Here is a 24934-nt window from a genome sequence, read left to right on the forward strand (position 1 = left end):
TCCAAGTTATATACCTTTTACTTTTTTTTTCTTTATTGAATTGATAAGGACCACCAGTAAGTACAGTGTTGAATAATAGTGGTGAGACATCCTTGACTCATTGTTAATCATAGAAAGCATTCAAATTCCGTTTTGTATTTCTATTTTGCAGATTTATTATTAACGAGTATTGAATGTTATCAAACATTGTGTCATGTGAGATTTTTTTATTTGCTTTAATTAATAAAGCAATTATATCGAATAAGTTAACCTTAAATTCCTAAGATAAGCCCTACTCATTCATGGTATATATCCTTATATAATTGTGTTTGATTTGCTGATTTTTTTGAGGGATTTGTTTTTTAGTTTGCATGAGGTATATGGGTCTGAATATTTGTTGTAGAAGGCATAGTCTGCTTTTGGTATTGGGCAATGGTGTCCTCATCAAAGTGTTCCTGCCTCTTTTCTTCAGGAGAGTTTGTGTATAAATGGCATTTTTTCTTCCCTGAAATATTTTGTGGGCCTCACCGTTGGAGCCATCTTTACCTGGAGTTTCTTTTTTTAAATTATGAATTTAATTTCTTTAATAAATACAGAGCTTTTGAGGTGATCTTTCCTGAGTGAGCTTTGGTGTTTGTGTCTTTGATGGAACTTGTGTATTTCATAATAATTTATTGAATTTATTTGCATGTATTAGTAATATCCCTTTATCTTTTATGTATTTATAGTATCTGCATGTTGTTCCTCTTTCATTGTTCATGTGGGTATAGTTTTGTTTTATTTCTAATTGATCTGTCTAGATATTTATCAATTTTATTGATCTTTTTAAATAACAAGTTTTCTGTTTCAATTTTTCTTGACTTTTTAGTTTGGAGATAGTCCTTTAATCTTCTATAATTCTGGTGTAATTTCTTTTTTTCTGATAACAAATTGTGTATAATTTTAATTTTCTTTAAATTTGTTTAAAGTTTTAAATTTGTTAAAATTAAAAAAAAATTTTAAAGATGGCCTATCTTGGTAAATATTCTGTGTGCCTTTGAAAATAATGAGTATTCTACTCTAGATGGGAAAGCTTATTTGTCAATGCCAATTGGATCCATTATTGCTAATTTTCTTTCTTAGAGAATAGTTGAAGCCTACTTGAATTTATTTCTTGAATTTGTTAGAATTTCTTCAGTCAGTTCTATCAAGTTTTGCTTCATGTGTTTTATAGTTCTCTGTTAGTTGTATATGTATTTAGGATTTGTATGTCTTAGTGAATTGACCCTTTTATCAACAAGTAATATGTATGTTTTTCTGCTCTTGAGATCTATACCAATATTAATATAGCCACTTTAGCTTTCCTTTGATTAGTACACTTACATGGCATACTGTTTTTCTATGCATTTATTTTAACTTACCTGTATTAATATATCTGAAGTGAATTCCTTCATGTCCATTCTTCTCCCCTCTTTTGACAACCTCTGTTTGATTAATGTATTTAAAACATTAGTATTTCATAATTTTTGGTATTTTGAATTAGGTCTGTCATTTTTTGCTGAGTTTCCAATGTACTTCATTTCTCAATTTCCTTTTCCTGCCTTCTGTTGGGTTATTTGTACATTTTTATACATTCTATTTTAATTATCTACTTCGATTTTGGTTTTGTATAGTTTATATGGTGGTTGATCTAGTGATTATAGTTTATATCTCAGGACCAGAACCTAATAACCTAATTATATATTAAATGATTAATATTTGTTGTTTAAAGCAATATTTTTGGAATATAATTGTGATTTTTATCACATAAGTGATAACTTTTTTCCAAGTAGAGATTTAAAAAATAAAGTTTCATAATATAATCTATTTACTATATTGCCTATAGTATTTTAATATTCACCACACTCCTTTAGTTCACTAGTAACTTGCTTTGCTTCATCTACAAAGGAGAGATTACTATTACTTTCTTAGTTTCACTTAAGCCGATGATTTGTGTTATTATAATGCTCAGTTTTGAGTTTGTGTTTCATGACTTATATAATTCTGTCTCTGCCTAAGATTTATACATAGCCAGCTCTGAAGACACTGCTGTTTAAACGATTCTGTTTATTTGGTAATAGTTGAAACAGTTGAGTGGCCCTAAGGTATAAGCTGTATTTTTTCTCTGTAAAGTCAAGAAAACATCAAAACCAAAATTTTAACCAGTAGAACAATTTCAAGAGCATAGTAGATTTCATTAATACTTGATTGACAGTGTTTAGATTTTAATTATTCACGTAAGTATTAGAATGACAGTTTTCTTGGACCAATGATATTCATGTATAAGAAATTTATAACATGAAGAGTTAAAAATAAACTCATAAGTCATTCTGCTTATTGGGTTAGCCTCTGTCTAACCCAATACAGTGCACTAAAGCTTTCTGTGATGATAGAATTATATATCTGCAGTGTAAATTGTAATAGCTACTCTAATGTCATCTAATTTTAATTAAGCTTTAAATTGCCACGCATGGCTAATAGCTCATCAGACAGCAAAACAAGTCTAGCTTCATCTTCCTCTTTTACATATAAAACCTCAAAAACTTTTTCTAGCTTTCTCAAGCATAACCCTGTCTTAAGTATAACTTTTGGCAGGATACAGAGTAGGAGAGAATAGGCTGAACTAATTGGAAAGCAAATGGTGCAAATAGTAATAATTACAATACAACATAAATATTGTATTGGTGAACAGGTTAATAAAATTATTAAATGTCTTGGGATATTCAATGAAGAATTAAAAATTATACTAGGGATTTTAAGTAGGAAAAGGCTTAATATAGGAAATTACATGATGTAAAATAACCAGTCAGACTAATTAGGTTCTTGGTTGAATCTTCAGAAATGAATTCCAGCCAACACAGAACTAGTAGGGAATGTATTTGGAGATTTCACTGCTTGTGGTTATTCAGAAAGCAAAAGGTATTCGTAGTGTAGAGAAGATGGGAAATAACCTGATTTTCTTTTTTGTCAGTGACTAGTTAAGTGGAGTTGAACAACAGAACTTTAATTAGAACCTCAAATTGTTAAGTAAGAACTTATTTTAGGTTGGAATAGCTTTGAGAAAATAAATGATTTATAGAGACATTGAGAAAACAAAAAATTGGACTAATCGTGGTGGTGGTTCCTAATTTAACTGTGGTGCCTAATTCTAAGAGGTTCTATTTATGTGTGTGTGTGTGTGTGTGTGTATACACATACATACATACACACACACACACACACACACACACACACACAAATAACTAATATATCCATTCTTTACAGATCCAGGATGAGAAGACTGATAGAAGAAGAAGCTAGCTGAACAGCTATAAAATGCCCAAATCTGGGTTTGCAAAACCAGTTCAGAGTGAAAATTCTGACAGTGACAGCAATATGGTAGAGAAGCCATATGGAAGAAAGGTACATGATTGTAACTTAAGTTGTTTTTATTCTTTTGGAACTGGCGAAAATGACACCAAATTTGGTAATTTTAATAATTACTCATAAAATAAAAAGCCACATTGATGTCAGATGTGTTTGTCAGCTTTCCATTACTATAACACAAATACCTGAAGTGATTTGCACTGAAGAAAGGTTTAAAAGTTTATTTTGGCTCACAGTTTTGCAGGTTTCTGTGCATGGGCAGTTGAGCCCACTGCTTTAAGTTCTGTGGTGAGACAATAAGTGGTTTTTGGAGGAGCTGAGACATTTACCTCATGGCCAGTAAAAGAAGAGAAGAGATAGGGCTGGATTCCCATTATCTTTTTGAGGGCATGCACTGAGTGACCTAAGATTTAGTACTAGGCACCACCTCTTAAAGGTTCCACTTCCTCTTAATTCTACTGTGTATGCTGGGGACACAGCCCTTAAACACATGGGCCTCTGGGAAGCATTCTATATCTAAACCATAATACCAGGTAAGTCCAAACTATTTATCTAAGCACCAGAAGCACCAGAAATCAGTTGGATTCCTGAGGCTACAGTTATTTCGTTCCCTGATATGAACATGGTTACAACTAAAAAATAATTAATCACAAGAAAGGGGGAAGTGCCAAGACTTCACAGTTATTTGGCATTTCTTTCCCTACCTTCTAATCTTTGTTGACAAAACACATATACACACTAGCCACCACATTTTCCAGGTCTGTAACTTGGGTAAATTTATATAACTTCTCCATCCTCAGTATTTCTATGTATAATAGAGGGAAATAATGCTTTAAATGGTTGTTTTGTTGGAGAAATAGCATGTTATAGTTAACACAAGGGTTGACACAAAGTAAATGCTTAATAAATGTTAACAGTTGTCTTAGTAATTAGTGTCGATGACAGGTGATTCTTTTTCCATCTGTCCTTCTCCATCCTATTTTATTTAGATACCCAGAACCTATAAACTAATGTCTTCTAACTTATCTCATTATCTCTAGTTTCCTTTCCTAGTTGGTTTTATACATTATTTCAAATTTTTCTTTGTTTTCTTTTTTTGTTTTGAGTCTATTTCTTTTAAAGCCATATTCTTGTTGAAGGACATCTGAAGTTTCCCCTAGGTTTTTGCTAACAGATCCATACAGCTGTCATCACAATCTAGTTTTACACTATTTCCATCACTGTGAAAAGATCCTTGTTGCCTCTTTGCAATTGGTCCCCACTCTTATCCCATCCCCGGGAAATCTTAAATCTGCTTTCAAACTTCAAGAAGTATCTGTTTTCATATTGTCTTCTTTTCAAAATAGTTTTGGCTATTCAGGGTCCATGGAAAAGAATAGCCTATTAGGATTTTAATGGGAATTTTATTGAAGCTGTATATTGAATCTTTTATTTTTTAGTTGTAGCTGGACACAATACCTTTTTTTTTTTTTTTTTTTTAGAATTTTTATGTGGTGCTGAGGATTGAACCTAGGGCCTCTCACATGCTAGGTGAGCACTCTACCACTGAGCCACAACCCCAGCCCTGTATATTGAATCTTTAGGTCATTTTGGGTAGTATCTCTTAATAATATTGTCTTCCAGTATACGAGCTTGTTTGGTCCACTTATTTAGGACCTTTTCAGTTTTTCTTAGAACTGTGGTAGTTTTCAGTGTTCAAATTTAGTACTTTTATTGTTAAATTATTTACAAGTATTTTTTATGTCAGTGCTATTTTAGATACTTTCATTTTAGATTTTTTGTTGATAAAATAGAAATACAATTTAATTTTATATAATGGTCTTGTATCCTGTGACCTTACTTGTTTATTGGCTCTAAGAGTTTATGATTGCTTAGGATTTTCTATATATAAGATCATATCATGTGTGACTTAAGATAATTTTACTTATTTGCCAGTCTGGATTTTATGTTTTCTTGCCTGATTGTACTGGCAGTCCCTGGCATTTGCATATTTAGTCCACTGACATTTAATATAATTATTGATGTGGTTTTTATCTAGTAAGAGTTTATATCTATTATTTTTCTTTTTGTTCATACATGTTTCTTCTTCTATGTTGCCTTTTTTGGTTTTAAATACTTTTCAGTATTTTTATTTTTCTGATTTTTATTTTATTTATTTATTTGGTTTTTAGTACTAGGGATTGAATCTAGGATTACCCTATCACTGAGGTACAATCACCAACCTTTTTTTTTTTTTCCCCAATCTTTTTTAAGATAGGTTCTTGCTGAGTTGTCCAGGTTGGCCTCAAACTTTTTATTTGTTTGTTTATTTATTTTAGGATACATTGTAATTACACACAAGAAAGGAATGTGTTGTTACATATTTGTACATACTATAATTTGGTCAGTTTTGTTCCCCATTACTTTTCCTCTCTCCACCCCCTGATTGCTTTCCTCTACTCTGCTAGTCTCCTTTCTATTTTCATGAGACCCCTGCTCTACACACTCACTCTCACACTCTCTCTCTCTCTCTCTCTCACCCCCTCATCTTCTTTTACTCTTTTATTTCTCTCTAGCTTCCACATGGGAGAGAAAACACATGAACCAGTCAATTTTTAGTGTTTCTTAGTTCACTTCACATATGCTCTTCTCAAGTTGTTATCTGTTAACCTGCAAATGATATAACTTCACTCTGAAATGTGTTTATAAACCACACTTTTCTTTATCAAACTGTTTACAGATACCTAGGCTGGTTTCATAATTTGCTGTTGTAATTTGCTGCTGTAAACATCGTCATGCATCTATTGCTACAGTATGTTGACTTTAATTCTTTAAGATAAATACTAAGGAGTGGTATAGCTGGATCACATGGGGATTTCATTCCTTGTCTTTTGATGAACCTCCATACTGCTTTTCACCCACCAAAGTGTTTCTTTTTTCCCATATCCCCTCTAGTGTTTATTATTATTTGTATTCTTGATGGCTGCCATTCTGACTGGAGTGAGTTGAAATCTCAGTGTAGTTTTGATTTGCATTTTCCTAATTGCTAAAGATATTGGACATTTTTTTCATACATTTGTTGGCAATTCTATTTCTTCTTTTGAGAAATATCTTTAGTTCATTTCCTTATTCATTGATTGGGTTGTTCCTTTGGTGGGTTTTTTTTTTTTGGAGTTATTTATATATTCTGGATATTGATTCTCTGTCAGAGAGTAGTAAAGGTTTTCCTCCCGTATTTTAGTTTTTCTTCTTCATGCTTTTAATTTTTTGCTGTCAGAAGCTTACTTCCCTCCCCTGACCCACACCCCCTTTGGGACTGTTTCATTGGCCCTGTGTTTTCTTCTAGGAGTTGTATAATTTCTGGTCTAATTCTTAGATCTTTGATTTGTTATTAGTTGATTTTTGTGTAGGATGAGAGATAAAGACCTATTCTCATTCTGATACATATGGATAACTAGTTTAACAGCACCATTTGTTAAAGAGGCTGTCTTTTCTCTAGTGTATGTTTCGGCACCTTTATTGAGGATCAGATTACTGAATCTGTATTTACTTGTGTCTTCTATTATTTACCATAGGTCATCAGGTATTGTGATACCTCCAGCATTGCTTTTTTTGGCTTAGAATTACTTTGGCTGTTTGGGTGTTTATTCTTTCGAATGAATTTTAGGACTGTGTTTTTTAGTTCTGTGAACAAAGTCATTGGTATTCTGGTGGAAATTGCATTGAATCTGTATATTGCTTTTGCTAGTGTGGCCATTTTAATAAATATTAATTCTACCTATCCATGAACATGTGAGATCTTTCCATCTCCTGAAGTCTTCAATTTCTGTCTTCACCTCCTTGATTAGATTTATTTCTAAGTGTTTTCGCCTCTTTGATTAGATTTATTTCTAAGTGTTTTTTTAGATTCATTATTAGTGCATAGAAAAGCTTTTGATTTTTATTTGTTGAATTTGTAACTAGCTACTCACAGAATTTGCTTTTTAACAGTAGCAGTCTTTTGGTGGAGTTTTTGGATCTTCTAAGTACAGGATCATGTCATTTGCAAATGATAATAATTTGACATCTTCTTCTCCTATTTTTATCCCTTTTGTTTTCTTCTCTTGCCTGATTCCTCTGGCTAGAATTTTTAGTACTATAATAAATAGGAGTGATGTAAGCAGATATACTTGTTTTGTTCCAGATTTCAAAGGAAATGCTTTTTAGTTTTTCTCCATTCATTATAATGTTGGCTTTGGGCTTTTTGTATAAAGCCTCTATGATGTTAAGATAGGTTCCTTGTCTTTCTGAGGTTGGTGTCTTCAGTGTTTTTTTTTTTTTCACGAATGGGTGCTGAATTTTGAATTTTGTTGAAGGCTTTCTCTGTATCTATTGACATGTCTAAGTGGTTTTTGTCCTTAATCTGTTTATGTGATGAATTACATTTATTGGTTTGTGTATGTTAAGCCATCCTTGCATCTCTGGGACAAAACCAACTTGGTCAAGAAGTACAATGTTCTTAATACGTTGTCGAATATGTTTTTCTAGTATTTTATTAAGGTTTTTACATCTAAGTTCATCAATGACGTTGGTGTGCAGTTTTCTTCCTTGATGTGTCCTTATCTGTTTTTTTGTATGACTGATACTGGTTTTCATAGAGTGAATTTGGAAGTATTCCGTCTCTTTCTATTTCGTGGAATGATTTAAAGAGCATTGGCGTTAGCTGAATGCTACCAGACCTCTAAAGAACTGAGAATCAGCCTTGTCCTGGAATTTTCTGTGTTGAAAGTATTTTTATTACTGCTTCTATCTCATTGCTTTTTCCGTGTGTTTAGGTTTTATGTGTCCTCCTTATTCAATTTTGACAGGTCTCATGTATCTAAAAATGTATCCATTTCTTCTAGGTTTTCCAATTTATGAGAGTATGTTCAGAATAGTCCCTGGTAAGCCTCTGGATTTCTATGATGTCTCTGTAATGTTTCTCCTTTTGCATCTCTTAATTTCATCAGTTTGGGTCTTATTTTCTTTCTTTCTTTCTTTCTTTCTTTCTTTCTTTCTTTTTTTCTTTCTTTCTTTCTTTCTTTCTGTTCTGGGAATTGAACTCAGGGGCACTCTACCACTGAACCACATCTCTAGCTCTGTTTTGTATGTTTATTTAGAGACAGGATCTCAGCGAGTTGCTTAGTGCCTTGATTTTGCTGAGGCTGGCTTTGAACTCAATATCCTCCTTCCTTAGCCTCCTGAGCAGCTGGAATTATAGGCATGCACCACTGTGCCTGGCTGGAGTCTTCTCTTCTTTGGGATAGTTTGAGCTATGGGCTCATCAGTCTTATTATTTCAAAGACCCAACTGTTTGTTTCATTTGTCCTTTGAGTCCTTTTTTTAGTTATCAATTGTATTGATTTCAGCTCTAATCGTAATTATTTCCTCTTCCCTTCTACTGGTTTTGGTATTAGTTTGCTGTTTTCAAGATCCCTGAGATGCATCAGTAAGTTATTTGGGATTTTTCTGATTTTCTTATGTAGGCACTCATACACTTTCTTTTAATATTGCCTTCATAATGTCCCAGTTTTTCCGGTATGTTCTATTACTATTCTTGTTTGATTCTAAGAATTTAAAAATTTCTCCCTGATTTCTTTCATCATCCATTCATCATTCAAAAGTGTACTATTCAAACTTCATGTGTTTTTGTAGTTTCTGTAGGGTGTTTTGTTATTGATTTCTAATTTTATTCCATTATCATGTGATAAGATGCAAGAAATTATATCAGATTTTTTTTGTGTTTGCTAAAGGTTACTTTGTGACCTACAATATGTTTCATTTGGAGAAGATTCCATGAGCCTTAACCCTAACCCTAACCCTAAGAAGAAAGGTGTATTTAGGTATTTTAGGATAAAATAATCTGTAGGTATCTGTTAAATCCATTTGATTTATAATATTTTTCAGATCCAAAGAGTCTTTTTGAGTTCATACCTGAATGCCTATCTATTGGTGAGAGGTGTGTTGAGATCACCCAGTAATATTGCATAGGGCTCCATCTGAGATTTTAATTTGTGTAGTGTCTCTTTTATGTAATTAGGTACATGAATATTTGGGGCAGAAGTATTTCCTATCATATTTTCTTGTCAAATTGTTCTGTATACCAGTATGAAGTGACTTTCTTTGTCTCTGTTGATTAATTTTGGCTTGAACTTGCCTTTGTCTGATACAAGGAGAGCTACTTCTGCTTGTTTGGGGGCTCCATTTGTATAGTATATTAGTATATCAAAATTTATTCAATTTTGACAGGTCCTTTCACTTTGAACCTGTGACAATATTTTCCTGTAAAGTGTCTTGCAACAACATAAAGTCTTATTTTTTTAAAGCATTCTACCAGTCTATGCCTTTAAATTGGAGAGTCTATTTACATTCAGTATTTATTTAAAAAAGAGATGTTTATTAATTCTTTCCTTCTGATTAATTTCTGATATTTAATTTGGTACTGTTCTTCAAATGAGATTTGTTTATTTTTGGGTTCTGGAATTTGGTTTTTATTCTATGTGGAGTATTTCTTTAAGGAAATTCTGTAGTACTGCCTTAGTAGTCATGAATCCTGTTAGTTTTTATTTATCTTGGAAATCAGAAGTAACTTGCCTCTAAATGTGACCTGATGTTTTAATCTAGAGACTTCTGAAATTTTGTTTCTATATTTTAGGCATTTTTGTTATAATGTGTCATGGAGAGGTTCTTTTTTGATCTTGTCTATTTGGGGATTTGAATATCTGGATGTCCGTCTCATTCTCAAGATTTGCAAAATTTTTTGTTATTATTTCCCTGAAGAAATCCATTCTGTTAGCCTATATCTCAAAACCTTCTTCAATTCCAATGATTTTAAATTTGGTGTCATAATATCCCAGAGTTCTTGTATACTCTGATCATGAGTGCTTGTTTTCTTTAATTCTGCCTAAATGTTCAAGGCCAGCCACTTTGTCTTCTAGTTCTGAAATTTTATCATCAGCATGGTCTACTCTATTATTAGACTTTCAACTGAATATTTTATTTTGATTAATTTATTGTGTCTTTCATTTCCAGAATTTGTTTGGTTCTTTTTCAATATCTCTATCTCGTTTTTTAATGTCATATTCTGTACTGACTTCCTTAATTCACTGTTATTTTTCTATGTTCTTTGGAATTACTTGATTATTTTCATAATCATTCTTTGGCATTGTTTATTCTTTCATCCACTTTAATGTCTTTGAAGTCAGTTATTAGTGAATTATAAACTCTAGGAGGTGTTGTGTTACCATTTCATATTTCTTATATTCCTGTATTGGATTTTATGTATTTTTTGAGACAGATTTCTCTTCCACACTATGTGTGGCTTTTTAGGAGCACAGCTTTCTGTTGCCAGAGTGCCCTAGAGTGCTCTAGATTATGATCTCCCTCAGAGGTGTATCCACAGCCTTTGTGTTAATTCTTTTTTTGCTATCAGAGTACAGGTCCATGTGTAGGACCGGAGGGCCGCTCCTAGCCATTCTTACTTGAATACTTGTTGTTTTGATTTTTTTGTGTTTTTATTGTTTATATTAAAGTATAGCTAAAGTTTGATTGTTGTTAATTTGCATGTGAAGCAAGATGTACTGTCTTTTGACTGAATTTAGTTTGTTAGTAGCAGAGTCTCTACCCTGTGAACTTGTAGTCTCCCAATAGATTCCCAGAACCTTACAGAAAAGTGGGAAAGAAATAATAGTAACAAGTGATGCACACAATATAAGAGCATTTAAGTAAATACCTTGCTGCAACTATAACACCACTAAATTACCACAGTTACCACTAATTACCATAAGAACAGGAATGGTGTGGGTCAGCAGTTGTTGCCAACAGCAGAAACAATAACTGTGAAATAGATTTGGCATTAGACAGCAGGTGCCAGCTATGTAATCCACAGCAGTAATGATTAAGATGTCAGAATTGGTGGGGGTGGGAGTTACATAAACTAAATAGTTCTAAGAAGTTATAAAATGCAGATCATTAATAGAAAAGAAAATGTAATAGGAAGGTAGAAGAGAGTCTATAGTGTTCAAAATGTGAACACAGAATGCGGAAGAGATGCAACTACTGATGTTTATAAAAAAGTAGGAAATTAAATAGGACAATGAATAAGAGAATTTGGCTGTTAGAGAAGAAAAGGGAGAAAGAGAAAGAAATAAAACCAAACTAAAACAAAAAATTTAACCCTCAAAAAACAAGGAAAAGTAACCACATTAAGACTGCTAAAAATGGTAAAAACAAAAATAAAACATATGTCCATGAACCAACAGCACACATACACAAAGACACACCAAAGGAGGACTATTTAAAATGAACAATGAAAGAATCATCTCCACCAAGGTATTCAAGACTGGTTGGTCACCACCTTATACCCAACTGTTTTTTCCATTTCTTCTTGCACTGGTATTGATAGCGAGCAAGAGCAAGGGCTGAGAGTTAACCCTTCCTGTTTTTATGTTGCTCACTGCCTGCCAATTGGAATGGTCTAAAGTTGATAGTATTTGAAATAACATTCAGCTTCCCTTCTCACTAGTTTAAAGTAGGACAGTAGTACTTTGAATAGGAGTCTTCTGTGCACCATCCAGATTCATGCACTTTCAGGGAGAGGCTCCTGAGTTCTATGAGGGGAGTTGTTATCAAGGAAACTTGGTCTAATCAGGCCTTTAGGGGCTTTGTTGGGTGGTGTCTGCTCTGGTGAGATTAGATAGCACACCATGGGACCCTAGCAGATGCCAGTGTGGGTCTCAGGAGCCTCCTAACAGTTATGCTCATGGATCAGGGGTGTCAATTCTTCCCACACACTGCTGCCCATGAACACAGTCTTCCTAGGTTTAGTCCCTGAGTGTATTCACACACACCTACTCAGATTCATTACCCTCTACAGCTTCCAGATTCAAAGAGAAAGTGAGCTGGACTTCTCTTCATTTTTCTGACTTGAATCCCCCTGGGTACAATTTTCTTTTGCCTTTTTTCACTCGTGTTCCTAGTCTGTACCCTAGGCTGTGCGTCCCGCGCTTGATGGGGCAGTGTTGCAATGTTTGCTATGATTTCCTGGGTTCCAGCAGCAAGCTGCAGTGTGGACTCCTTAAGGTTGCTATTATGTGAGCTTTCAACCTGCCAGTTGAGAAATAGAGAGCACTTTTCAAATACTAGTTCTTTGTGCAGTCTCTGCGTCAACTAAATTAGTCTACTTTTCTGATCTACAGGTTTTTCCATGCCAAATCTGTTGTTTGTCTCTGTTTTCCCTCCCCTCTGTGTTGCACCAATGCTGCTGCTTTACCTGGCTTGACTTGGATGTACTGGTTCTTGTTCTTGGTTCAGGGCACCCAAATTTCTGAGTTTTTAAGGCACTCTGTCCAGTATTGAATTTTAGTGAAATCCTTCTTTGACCTACTTCACTGAAAAGCAGTACTCCTGCTGCTTGAAACTCGAGTCATAGAGCAACTGAAAATACAGTTTTCCTCTCACCAGCCATCTTGAATCTCCTCTATACAGAGGTTTTTAATTTGATGCCATCCCATTAATTATTGGAATTATTTCCTGACATTTAAGCATTCTATTGGGGAAGTTGCTGTCTGTGCCTGTGTGTTGGAGTGTTGACATTATGTTTTCTTCTAGCAGTTGCAGAGTTTATGCTCTTATTACTATATCTTTGATTCATTTTGAGTTGATTTTTTTTGCAGGATGAGAGATAAGCTGGGTATATAGTTTTATTCTTCTACATATGAATATCCAGTTTTCCTGCACCATTTTTTTAAAGACTATCTTTTCTTCATTGTGTCTTTTTGCACCTTTTTAAAGGATTAGGTGACTGTGTCTGTATGTTTTTTTTTTTAATTTTTTTTAGTTGTTGATGGACTTTATTGTCTTTGTTTTTGTGTGGTGCTGAGGATTGAACCCAGTGCCTTACGCATGCTAGGTGAGCTTGCTACCACTGAGCCACAAGCCCAGCCCTGAGTGTGTCTATGTTTTGTCTCTGTGTCTTCCACTCCCTTGGTCTGTATATCTTTTTATGCCAGTACTGTTCTGCTTTTGTTATTCTAGCTCTACAGTATAATTTGAAATCAGGTGTTGTGATGCGTCAAAGCCTTGCTTTTTTAGCTTAGAATTGCTATCTATTCTTGGTATTATTTCTTTCAAATGAATTTTGTGACTTTTTCCCCTTGTTCTGTGAAGAATGTTATTGGTAATTTGATAGGAATTACTTTGAAATTATAGACCACTTTTGGTAATATCGGCCTCAAATTTGTAATCCCTGCTTCAGCCTCCCAAGTAACAGATTATAGCATGTTCCACCATGCCTGTTAATACTTATGATTTTAAAATTATTCAAATTATCTTAGATATTGACCTAGAGATTATAATATACATCCCAATTTTTCAGTTTACTATGGGTTAGTACTGATAATTTTATTAAAAAATAGCAACTTCACTCCAATTTAGCTTCATTACTTTCCCTTTCTTTGTGTTATTTTTGTAATTTAGATTATATCTTCATGTTATTAATCCAGTAACAGAATGTTATAATATTTATAAGTTTTGGCACTTTTAATTTTTTTTCTATGAATTCAAGTTATTGTCTGGTGTCATTTCCTTATAGCCTGTAAGAATTTTTATTTAGATTTACCATACATAAGTAGGTCTTCAGCCATGAATTTTCTCAGTTGTCTTTGATCTTGATAGAATTTTTTAAATTTAAAGTCACTTCTTATTGGTTTTATTGAGATGTAATTCACCTGCTATAATTTTAAGTATACAACTAAGTAATTTTTAGTATATTTATAGAGTTGTGTAATTATAATCATATTTGATTTTAGAACATTTTTACCCCAGCATACCCTCTTGAGAGAATGAGAAACATAGATCATCTTTGAAATGATCTCAGAACCATAATTGAGAATTGCTGTACCAATGTAATAAGCAGACTAATTAAAGTATTGAAAAGAACATAGATGGGGGAAGAAAGGAGATGGTTGATCAGTTTAAGGGTGGTCTCACAGTAGTAAAGATGTTTAATCTGTATTGTCAAGGATAAGAATTTTACTCCCATGAAAGCAGAAGTAAAGGGTAGTCTAACCAAAAGAAACAGATATGAATCTGTTGCAATAGTAAGTACTAAGTTGAGATTTGCTCATCAAGAATGCAGGATAGGTGATGAGTCTCTAACATTAGATAGGAGTGACTTCACTGTGTCATTAGGAATGAATTCAGTGGGAAGAATGAATATTAAACTTTATTAATTTTTAACTTCATAAAAGTATTGTTAACTAATCAATCTCTAATCAATGATACTGTGTATTTTCCCTACCACATTCATGTGGATGTGGATGAAGATCAAAAATGAAAAAGCAATATGCCTTTATTAGTATGCTTTGGGATTTCATAGCAACATGACATCCAAAGCTGCTGTTTGATGTTTTTCCCTCAACATTTTATGAATAAATGCTGCTTATTTGCATATAAAGAGAGGTCATGTTGCTTCTGTTCCTTAAGACAGGATGAAGAAATCAGAAAGATGGGGGGAGAAAAAGAAAGTATGACCATAGCAGTGTATTTTTGCAATTCATATTTTTTGATTGTCATTTCTTAGTGAGTAACCTTGAAGCCATCTTGTGGGTTCTGCTCCCCCCACCCCCTTAAAATTTTAAGAAATTAATATGCAGTTCTATTATATGTAGAGACCCCTTTACTGTTAACTATGACAGAATATTGTTTTGAAATCCTAATAAAAAAATGGAACCAAACTTTAACTTCTTAAATGCATTTAAATTAGGCATAGTTTAATCAATATTTATGACTAATAAAATAGAATCTTACAAAAAGCTTCATGTGATAATCTAAAACCTGAGTTTTCCTAATATACGAGAGCATATTAATAATTTTAACCTTGTGAATAAAATAATTCTATCCTTTCATCATCATTAGTATAGTTAAGTCCTTGATTGTCTATCCAAATTATTATAAAGAAATTTTATTATTTGGGTAACATAATACACGTTTATTGTGGAAGAGTTTCAAAATACATGTAAAAATAATGAAAATTAAATTTACCTGGGGGCTGGGGACGTGGCTCAAGCAGTAGCGCGCTCGCCTGGCATGCGTGCGGCTCGGGTTTGATCCTCAGCACCACATACCAACAAAGATGTTGTGTCTGCCGAGAACTAAAAAAAATAAATATTAAAAAATTCTCTCTCTCTCTCTCTCTCTCCTCTCCTCTCCTCTCCTCTCTCACTCTCTCTAAAAAAAAAAATTAAATTTACCTTATCAAAAACCAGGAGAGACCTGAGATTTTACCCTGTTTGGAAGCTGATCAATTTTGTGGATGCTCACAGATGACACAGGATTCCTGGGGAGAGACAGAGGAATGTTTGTTACTAATAGAAATAACAGTAGCCAGAACTTCAGCATTTATGCCTGTTCCCTAAGCCTCTGTGTTAGTCCGCTCTCCATTACAGTGACAAAATACCTGAGAAGACAAAGAAGGAAAGATTTATGTTGGCTCCTGTTTTCAGATGTTTTGGTCCATGGTTGGCTGGCTTCATTATTTCTGTGCCCATTGTGAGGTGTAGTATTATGATGGCTGAAGAGCATGGTGGAGCAAAACCCCTTACCTCATGGTGACTGGAAAGCAGAGAGCTAGAGAGGAAGGGGCCATGGACAAGTTATAGTCCCCAAGGGCATGCTCTTCTTTCAACTATAGATTTCATCACCTTCCAATAGTCCATTCTGTCCTGATCCATCAGTGGACAAATGCACTGATGAGAGCTAGTCAATTCCCAAAAGTCCCACCTCTGAACATTGCTGCTTTGGGGACCCAAGTCTTTAACACATGAACCTTTGGGATACAGGTTTTCTCTTCTGTTCATAAGCCAGTTTTTAGTGATTCAGGTTTTCTAAGAAAATTATCAGTTTTTCCAGGCCTTTAGTTTTTAAGTTGTATAAAGAAGAAGCAACATGGTTTTGTAACTTTAATATCCACCCTGAAGTTGTGTTTAAGTAAAGTAACTTTTTTCTCTTTTCTCTCATTTTCACAATTAAACTTCCCACAGGTTTGTTTATTCTGTTGTTCTTTTAGAATACCCTTTGCTTTTATTGATAGTCTTTTGCTTACTTTTCACAACAGAGGCTTCATAGCCTGGTTTAGATGTATTGTACTGATTGGATGGTGGGTTTTAGCTGTAGAGCAGGAGAATAGGATACCTTGACCTGAGTGGTTGGGTACATGAAATTTTTATTTGATATATTTTCTTTTTCCAAATTGAATTAGAAATTTACTTTTGTTTCTCTGATGAAAGAAGTGTGGTAGTCTCTTACTAGATAGATTAACCTTTGCTTTCTTCCATCCAAATATATTTACTTTAACTTTTGTTCGAATATTTTTAAATGTCATGTGTTGCTCATGATTGTAAACTTAGTTGAACATTTAGCATAAATATTCCTTCTAAGGTTAATGAGAACTTTTATTTATTTTTTAATATTTAATCTTTTTATGGTGAATTATAATAGTGGAATTCATTATGCCATATTTGTACATGCACGTAACATAATTTGATCAGCCTTTTTCTTTAGTATGTTTCCTTCCTCCCCCTTCTTTCCTTCCTTCCTCCCATCATCTGCTTGCTCTACTGATATCCTTCTAACTGTTGTTATTATTTTAATTAGCACTTCACAATTATATACATAAGTGGAATTCACTGTGTTGTAGTGGCACATGGACATAGCATACTTTGGTAGATTTTGTTATCTAGTAACAAAATTTACCTCAAGGTGATGGGAAGCAGAGATCTTCCTTCTACCCTTCTTCCCTCCTTTTTTCCTCCCATCTTCAAGATTATCTTACTCTGTTGGATTCCCTTCTGTTTTTGTGAGATTGGTTCTCTTTCTCTAGCTTCTCCATGAGAGGAAAAAAATCTACCCTTGGTTTTCTGAATGTGGATTATTTCACTTAGCATGATATTCTTCAGTTCCATCCATTTCCCAGCAAATGACTTAATTTCATTCTTTATGGTTGAGTAAAACTCCATTGTGTATGTATACCACATTTTCTTTATCTGTTCATGTCTTGATAGGCATGTGGGCTGGTTGAAACTTGGCTATTGTGAATTGTGCTGCTATAATGTTGCTATGTGTGTATCACTATAGAATGCTGATTTTAGTTCTTTGGGATACAGAACCAGATAGTGGTATAGCTAGGTCCTATGGGTGGATCCATTCCTAGACTTCTGAAGATTCTCCATACTGCTTTCCAAAGTGATTGTACCAATTTGCAGTTGTACCAACACTGCACGGCTATACCTTTTCCCCTTCTTAACAATAATTGTAATTTGTATTCCTGCTGATTGCCATTCTTACTGGGGTGAAGTGAAATCTCATGGTTTTGATTTGCATTTCCCTATTTGCAAGATGCTGACCATTTTTCCTCATACGTTTGTTGACCATTTGTATTTCCTTTGAGATATGTCAATTTAGCTTGTTTGCTCATATATTATTGATTGACTTATGTTATGGATATTAATCCTCTATAACAAAAGTGACTAGGAAATATTTTCTCCCATTCTGTAGGCTCTCTCTCTATGCCTTTTTTTTTTTTTGCTGTGCAGAAGTTTTTTAATTTGATGTTATCCCACTTATTGAATGTCAGTTTTATTTCTTGAGAGTCAGGAGTCTTACTAAGACGATTCCTGTGCCTGTATATTGGGAATGTTGACACTGTGTTTTCTTCTACCACTTGCAATGTTCTGGTTTAATTCTTAGGTTTTTGAAACACTGAGTTGATCTTTGTACAGCATGAGTGGGATGTACATCATTTCATTCTTCAAATGGATATCCAGTTTTCCTGGTACCATTTGTTACAAATGTTATCTTTTCTCCAAATTTTTTAAGCACTTTTTTCAAGGACCAGATGACTGAATTTATGTGGATTTATCTCCTGTGTCTTCTGTTTCATTGGTCTTCATGTCTGTTTTTATGCCAGTAAGATTGAGGTTTTGTTACTCTCACTTGTATTATCATTTGAGATCAGGTATTATGATGCCTCTGTCATCACTCTTTTTTTTTTTTTTTTTTTTTTTTTTTTTTTTTTTTTTTTGTGGGGAGGAAGGGTCCCTGGGATTGAACCAAGGAGCACTTGACCACTAAGCTACATCCCCAGTCCTGTTTTGAATTTTACTGGTACATAGGGTCTGAGTTGGTTAGCACTCTATTTTGCGTAGGCTGGCTTTCAACTTGTGATGTGCCTGGCTCTATCATTACTCTTCTTAGTATTTCTTTGGCTGTTCTCTGTCTTATATTTTTTCATATGAATTTTAGGAGTCTCTTTTTTCCTAGGTTCTGTGGAGAATGTTACTGGCATTTTAATGGGAATCACATTGAATCTGACAGTTGCTTTTGGTCATACATGCATTTTGACAATATTAATTCTGCCTAACAAAAACGTGGGAGGTCTTTTTATTTCCTAAGATCTTCTTCAGTTTCCTTCATCAGTGCTCTGTACTTTTCTTTTCACAGGTCTTTAACTTCCTTAGTGAGATTTATGCCTAAGTATTTGGTTTTATTTTTAGGCTATTGTGAATAGAATTATTTGTCTAAATTTTTCTTCAATAGATTGATTATTGGTTTATAGGAAGGCTATTGATTGTTGTATATTGATCTTATATCCTGCTACTTTGCTGAGTTTATCAGCTCTCTATGCCCTCTGGTGGAGGTTTTATGTCTTCTAAGGTAAAAGTACTTTAACTTTCTTTTTCTTTTTTTTTTTAAAAGAGAGAGTGAGGGGGAGAGAGAGAGAGAGAGAGAGAGAATTTTAATATTTATTTTTTGGTTCTCGGCGGACACAACATCTTTGTTTGTATGTGGTGCTGAGGATCGAACCCGGGCCACATGCATGCCAGGCGAGCGCACTACTGCTTGAGCCACATCCCAGCCCTCTTTTTCTTTTTTGTATCCCTTTAATTATCTTCTTCTGCCTGATTGCTCTGACTAGAATTTCACTAACTACATCTACTAGGAACATTGAGCGTGGAAATTCTATCGTGTTCTTGATTTGAGAAGATATTCTATTATTTCTTCATTTAGTATGATGTTGGCTGTGAGTGTGTTGTAATAGCCTATTATGTTGAGATAAGTGCCTTATCTCCTTAGCTTCTTCAGTGTTTTAATGGGTGCTGAATTTTGTTGAAGGATTTTTCCGCATTTGTTGAGGTATCATGTGATTCTTGTCCTTAATTCTATTTATGTTTTGAATTACAATTATTGATTCGAATATGTGAAGCCAATCTCGCACCCCAGGGATGAAATCACTTGCATACAGTCTTCATTGTGCTTTTGAATGCAGATTTCTCATATTAAGAATTTTTGCTTTGATGTTCATCAGGGATGTTGGGCTGTAGTTTTCTTTCTTTGACATGTTTCTGTTTGGTTTTGGCATCAGGGTGACACTGGCTTCATAGAATGAATTTGTGAGTATTTTCTATTTTATGGAATAGTTTGACAGTTGATATTATTTCTTTATTAAAGGCCTGGTAGATCTCATCTGAGTACTCAACTGGTACTAATCTTTTGTTTTTTTGGAAAGCTTTTAATTGCTGTTTCAATATCATTACTTGATATTGGTGTATTTAGTTTTTTTAACATGTTTTTATTGGCTCTTTTTGGTTATAAATGATATAGAATTTATTTTGACTTTAAAAGCAAAAAATACAGTTCGTTCTAAATCAGTCCCTAGTATTTCCCCTTCCTCTTTCTTCCTCCCATGCTTGTTCCCTTCCTCCTACTCCATTGATCTTTCTGCTATTATATTTTTTTTAATTAGTGTGTTTTAATAGTGTGTGCATTCACTGTGATATATTCACTTATGTACATAGGAATATTAGGTCAGATTCATTCCATTGTCTTTCTTCATCCCATTTCTTCTCCCTTCCATTCATTCCCCTATGTGTACTCCACTCATCTTTCTTCTACAACCCCCCCCACCCTTGTATTTTGGATTAGCTTCTGCATATCAGAGAAAACATTCAACCTTTGGCTTTTTGGGACTGGCTTATTTCACTTAGTAAAATAATAGTCTCCCACTTCTGTGCATTTCCTGGCAAATGCCATAAAAGTCATTCTTTTTTTATGGCTGAGTAATTCTTTGTTGTGTTTATATAGCACATTTTTTTTATCCATTCATCTATTGAAAGGCACTTAAGTTGGCTCCATAGTTTAGCAATTGTGAATTTTGCTGCTGTAATATACATTGATGTGGCTGTGTTGCTGTAGCATGCTAATTTTAAATCCTTTGGATATATACCAGGGAGTGGGATAGCTGGGTCAAATGGTGATTTCATTTCTAGTTTTTTCAAGAATTTGCATACTGCTTTCCAGAGTGATTTTACTAGTATGTAGACTCACCAGCAATGTGTAAGTATACCCAGTTCCACCCCGCCCACATCCTCACCAACATTTATTGTTACTTGTATCCTTAATAATTGCCATTCTGACTGGAGTGAGGTAAAATCTCAGTGCAGTTATAATTTGTATTTCTCTAATTGCTAGAGATGTTGAACATTTTTACATATATTTGTTGACTATTTGTATTTCTTCTTTTCAGAAATTTCTGTTTAGTTCCTCTGTCCACTTATTGACTCGGTTAAGTTTTTTGAGTTTTTTGTATCCCTAGCTTATTGGAATATAAATTTTCAAAATAGTTTCTTATGATCTTTTGGATTTCAGTTGTGTCTGTGGTGGTATTTCCTTTTTCAAACTACCACTTTAACTCAGATTTAGATAATTTGAGTTTTTTTTCCCCTCTTTCTTTTGGTTAGTTTGGATAAGGATTTATAAATACTGTTTATCCTTTCAAAAAAACCCAACTCTTTGTTTCATTGATCTTTTGTATTGTTTTTAAATCTAAGTTTCATTGATTTCCGCTCTGGGTTTAATTATTTCCTGTCTTCTGTTAGTTTGTTCTTCTTTTGCTCAGACATTGAGATATAAGATTAGATTATTATTTGGTATCTTTCTGTTCTTTTAATGTATGAGCTAAATGCTAATGGTAGTTCCCATTAGAACCACCTATAGCAGTCTCTGGTTTGTCAACTCAGAGGCCTTAAAGCTTACTTCTCACAGGGTGCAGTGTTGTGAGTTGGCTCTTTCTATTGTGTGTAATAAGTTCAGGATGCAGGCTCTGAAGTGACCCTGTGTTTGCTGTGGGTCACAGTATACCCGTACCCCCCTACTGGATTCTTTTTATGGTAGTGAAGATCTTGGTGGCTGTCTGTGAGCACAGGAACTGTGGTTGTGGATTTTCCTTGGGTGATTTGTCAATTCTGCTTTTCCTTTGCCTCCTTTCTGTGTTGTGAGTAGATCACCATCAGCTGGCTAGTTCACTTCTGCCTTCTTCCATACCTCTGTTTAGGTGTGTATATCCTCGTGGTTCAATTTGGGTAGGTCATATGCATCTATAAATTTGTCAATTTCTTCTAGATTTTCTAATTTATTAGAATGTAAGTTTTCAAAGCAGTCTGTAGTTACTCTGAATTTCATGAACATATGTGGTGATATCTCATTTTTCATGTCCATTTCATGATTTAGGCCTTCTTTTTCTTGGGTAGTTTAGCTCACAGTTTATTTATCTTTCTTACATTGTTTATTTGTATTTTTAAAATTGTATTACTTCCCTCTGATCTTAATTATTTCCTGTCTTTTATTGGTATTGGAATTAGTTTGTTCCTTCTTTTCTAGGACCTTGAAATGTAACATTAGATAGTTCATTTGTTCTTTTTGTGTTTTTTTCCCCCTTTCTTTCTTTGGTGGTGCTGGGTGCTCAGGGCTTTGTACATGCTAGGTAAGCACTCCACAAAATGAGCTATATCCCCAGCCTCTCATTTGAGATCTTTGTTCTTTTTATTGTAGGCATTAAATAGTTTAACCTTGCCCTTAGATTTTTTATAGTGTTACAGAAAATTTGGTATATTGTTTCACAATTCTTTGTTTCTTCTAAGAATTTTTAAATATCTCCTCTAACAGTGATCCATTCCTTGTTCAGAAAACTACTGTTCAGGGGCTGGGGCTGTAGCTCAGCAGTTGAGCGCTTGTCTCACACATGCGAGGCACTGGGTTCCATCATGGATGGAACCACATAAAAATAAATAAAGATATTGTGTCTGTCTTCAACTAAAAAATAAATTAAAGAAAGACTACTGTTCAATTTCCAAGTGAGTATGTGGTTTTTATAGTTTTTCTTGCTGTTGATTTCTAATTTGATTTCATTTTCATCTGGTGGTAATATACAAAGGATTATCTTTTTAATTTTTTTTTTGTATTTGTTGAGACTTACTTTGTAATTAAAGTTCATTTTGGAATTGGTTCCATGAGCTGCAGAGAAGGTACTGTTGGACAAAATGTTATGTCTGTTAGGTCCATTTCACTTATACTATTATTTTGGTCATAAGTATCTGTTCATATAATGTCTGGATGACCTGTTTATTGGTGACAAGGGTGTGTTGAAATTGCCCAGTATTACCATGTTGAGATATCTGAATGTTAACATCAGGAATTGCTTTTTTCATGTAATTAGGTACGCCAAGGTTGAGGTATAAATATTTACTATTCTTCTTGTTGGGAATTTTCCCTTTACCTTTATGTTGTGACCTTCTTTGTCTCTTTTGATTAATTCTGCTTGAAGTGTGTGTGTGCTTTGTTGAATGTGAGAATAGCTACTATTGCTTGTTTTCAGAGTCAGTTTGCATAAAATATCTTTTATCATTATTTTATTTTGACCTGTCCATGTTTTTGCCTTTCATGAGTCTCTTGCAAACAGCATTTATTTGGATCAAGTTTTTAATCCACTTTATCAAGTCTGTGTCTTTTAATTGGAGAATTGAGGCTGTTTACTTCCGAAGTTGTTATAGAGAGGTGATTACTGTTTCCTGACATTTTGCTTTGTTTCATATATTGAATTTAGTCTTAATCTGCATTTCCTAATTTCTCTTTTTATGAGTGTCATCCATTCGGGAGCTTTAGGTTTGTTTTTGAGTTCTTCTGTGTATAGTATATCTTTAAACATTTTGTGTATTGCTGGCTCAGTAATCATGAATTCTTTTAGTTTATCCTTACAGTGGATAGTTTTTATATCCTCTTCAGTTCTAAATAATAGCTTTGCTGAATATAGCAATCTAGTTTGACAGTTTTTTTTTTCATTTTTTTCCCCAAGCTTTTTTCTCTCATTTGAGCCTTCTTGGATTTTAGAGTCTTAGCTGAGAAGTCAGACGTAAGCATTATTGACTTACATCCAAATGTAACTTTATGTTTTTTCTCTTGCAGCTTTTAATATTCTATTTTTATTCTCCATTTTGATTATGATTTCTCTTCGAAAGGTTCTTTTTTTGATCTTTTTTGTTTGGGGTTCTATATGCATGGAATATATGTTTTTAATATATGAATGTTAATGTCATTTGTAAGATTTGGACAGTTTTCTATTATTTTTGATAAAAAGGTTCTTGTACCATGAGCCTATATCTTCATTCCTTTTTCAATTGCAGTGACAAGTTTGATCTCTTCATGTTGTCTCAACATTCCTGTATATGCTTGTCATTACCTTTTTTTTATTTACTGTGTCTGAGTGTTCAGGTTCCTATACCTGTCTTTTTGAAGCCTGAAGTTCTGTTTTCTGTGAAAGCAAGGTTTTTTTTACATATATTTATTTTTTAGTTGGACACAATGTCTTTATTTATTTTTATATGGTATTGAGGATCGAACTCAGGACCTCACACATGCTAGGCGAATGCCCTTCCGCTGAGCCACAACCTAAGCCTCTCATTAATCATTTTAATAATCAATTTTTTATAGATGTTCTCTGGAATGTCATCCCTAGTACTTCTTAGTTGGGTAATTATAAATTTGGTGTGTGTACTTGTACATCTGTTGAAACGAAGTTCTCTTTCTCTATTACAAAGAGGTCCTTTGTTGAGTATCTGTTGTAATAAGTTATGTGCTTTTGGTATATTTTAGCTTCGACTCATAGGCTTAAGATGTAAATTTCAACCTCCAGTGGCTCTCAGTGTACTACTGAAGACCTGCTGGTGTAACTCAGCTGTGCAACAGTATGTTCCATGAGATGCAGTGTTGTAGCCTCTGCCTGTTTTGTTGTAGGAATAGATGTCCACGAGTGGGATCCGAACTCACCTTCCTATAGCCTTTTTTTACTTATGGCCTGGTTGTTGGTGTGGGGCTTTTGTTATCTATTCTTTGTGTTAAATGATTGTTGAAGCTTGAGCCAGGGGTATTTTATGTGTGGAGCAAGATGTGCTGTCTTTTGATTGGATTTAGTTTACCAACAGAGACTTTACCTTGTGAACTCATAGGATCCTAGTAGATTCCCAACAACTCATAAAAAGGGGAATACACACACACACGTGAAAAAAATGAATAATATGCAACATTAAAATAAATATCTGTTGCCTGCAATGGCATGTATAACACTACTGCAAAAACAAGAATAGCAGGTCAACAATTAACAGCAATAGTAGTAGACGACAGTGAACTAGGTCTAGCATTAAAATAAATAGCAGGCATTAGCTACATCATCCACAGTACTAATAAC

General features: G+C 34.0%; 1 protein-coding gene across 5 annotated transcripts in view; it reads left to right on the forward strand.

Annotated features, from left to right (window-relative positions):
- Ankrd12 (ankyrin repeat domain 12) overlaps window positions 1-24934 on the forward strand; it is a 121956-nt gene that overhangs the window by 24391 nt on the left and 72631 nt on the right. For 4 of the 5 annotated variants that reach the window (XM_013363631.4, XM_021734393.3, XM_021734392.3 and 1 more), the window contains exon 2: window positions 3262-3399. The exons of the other annotated variant lie outside the window; for it this stretch is intronic. In XM_013363631.4, coding sequence (XP_013219085.2) covers window positions 3313-3399 — 87 coding nt within the window. In that variant the 5' untranslated portion in view covers window positions 3262-3312. The remainder of the gene's footprint in view (window positions 1-3261; window positions 3400-24934) is intronic. 5 annotated transcript variants of the gene reach the window in all.

The sequence above is a fragment of the Ictidomys tridecemlineatus genome, chromosome 13 (genome assembly GCF_052094955.1).
Source record: "Ictidomys tridecemlineatus isolate mIctTri1 chromosome 13, mIctTri1.hap1, whole genome shotgun sequence".
NCBI lineage: Eukaryota > Metazoa > Chordata > Mammalia > Rodentia > Sciuridae > Ictidomys > Ictidomys tridecemlineatus.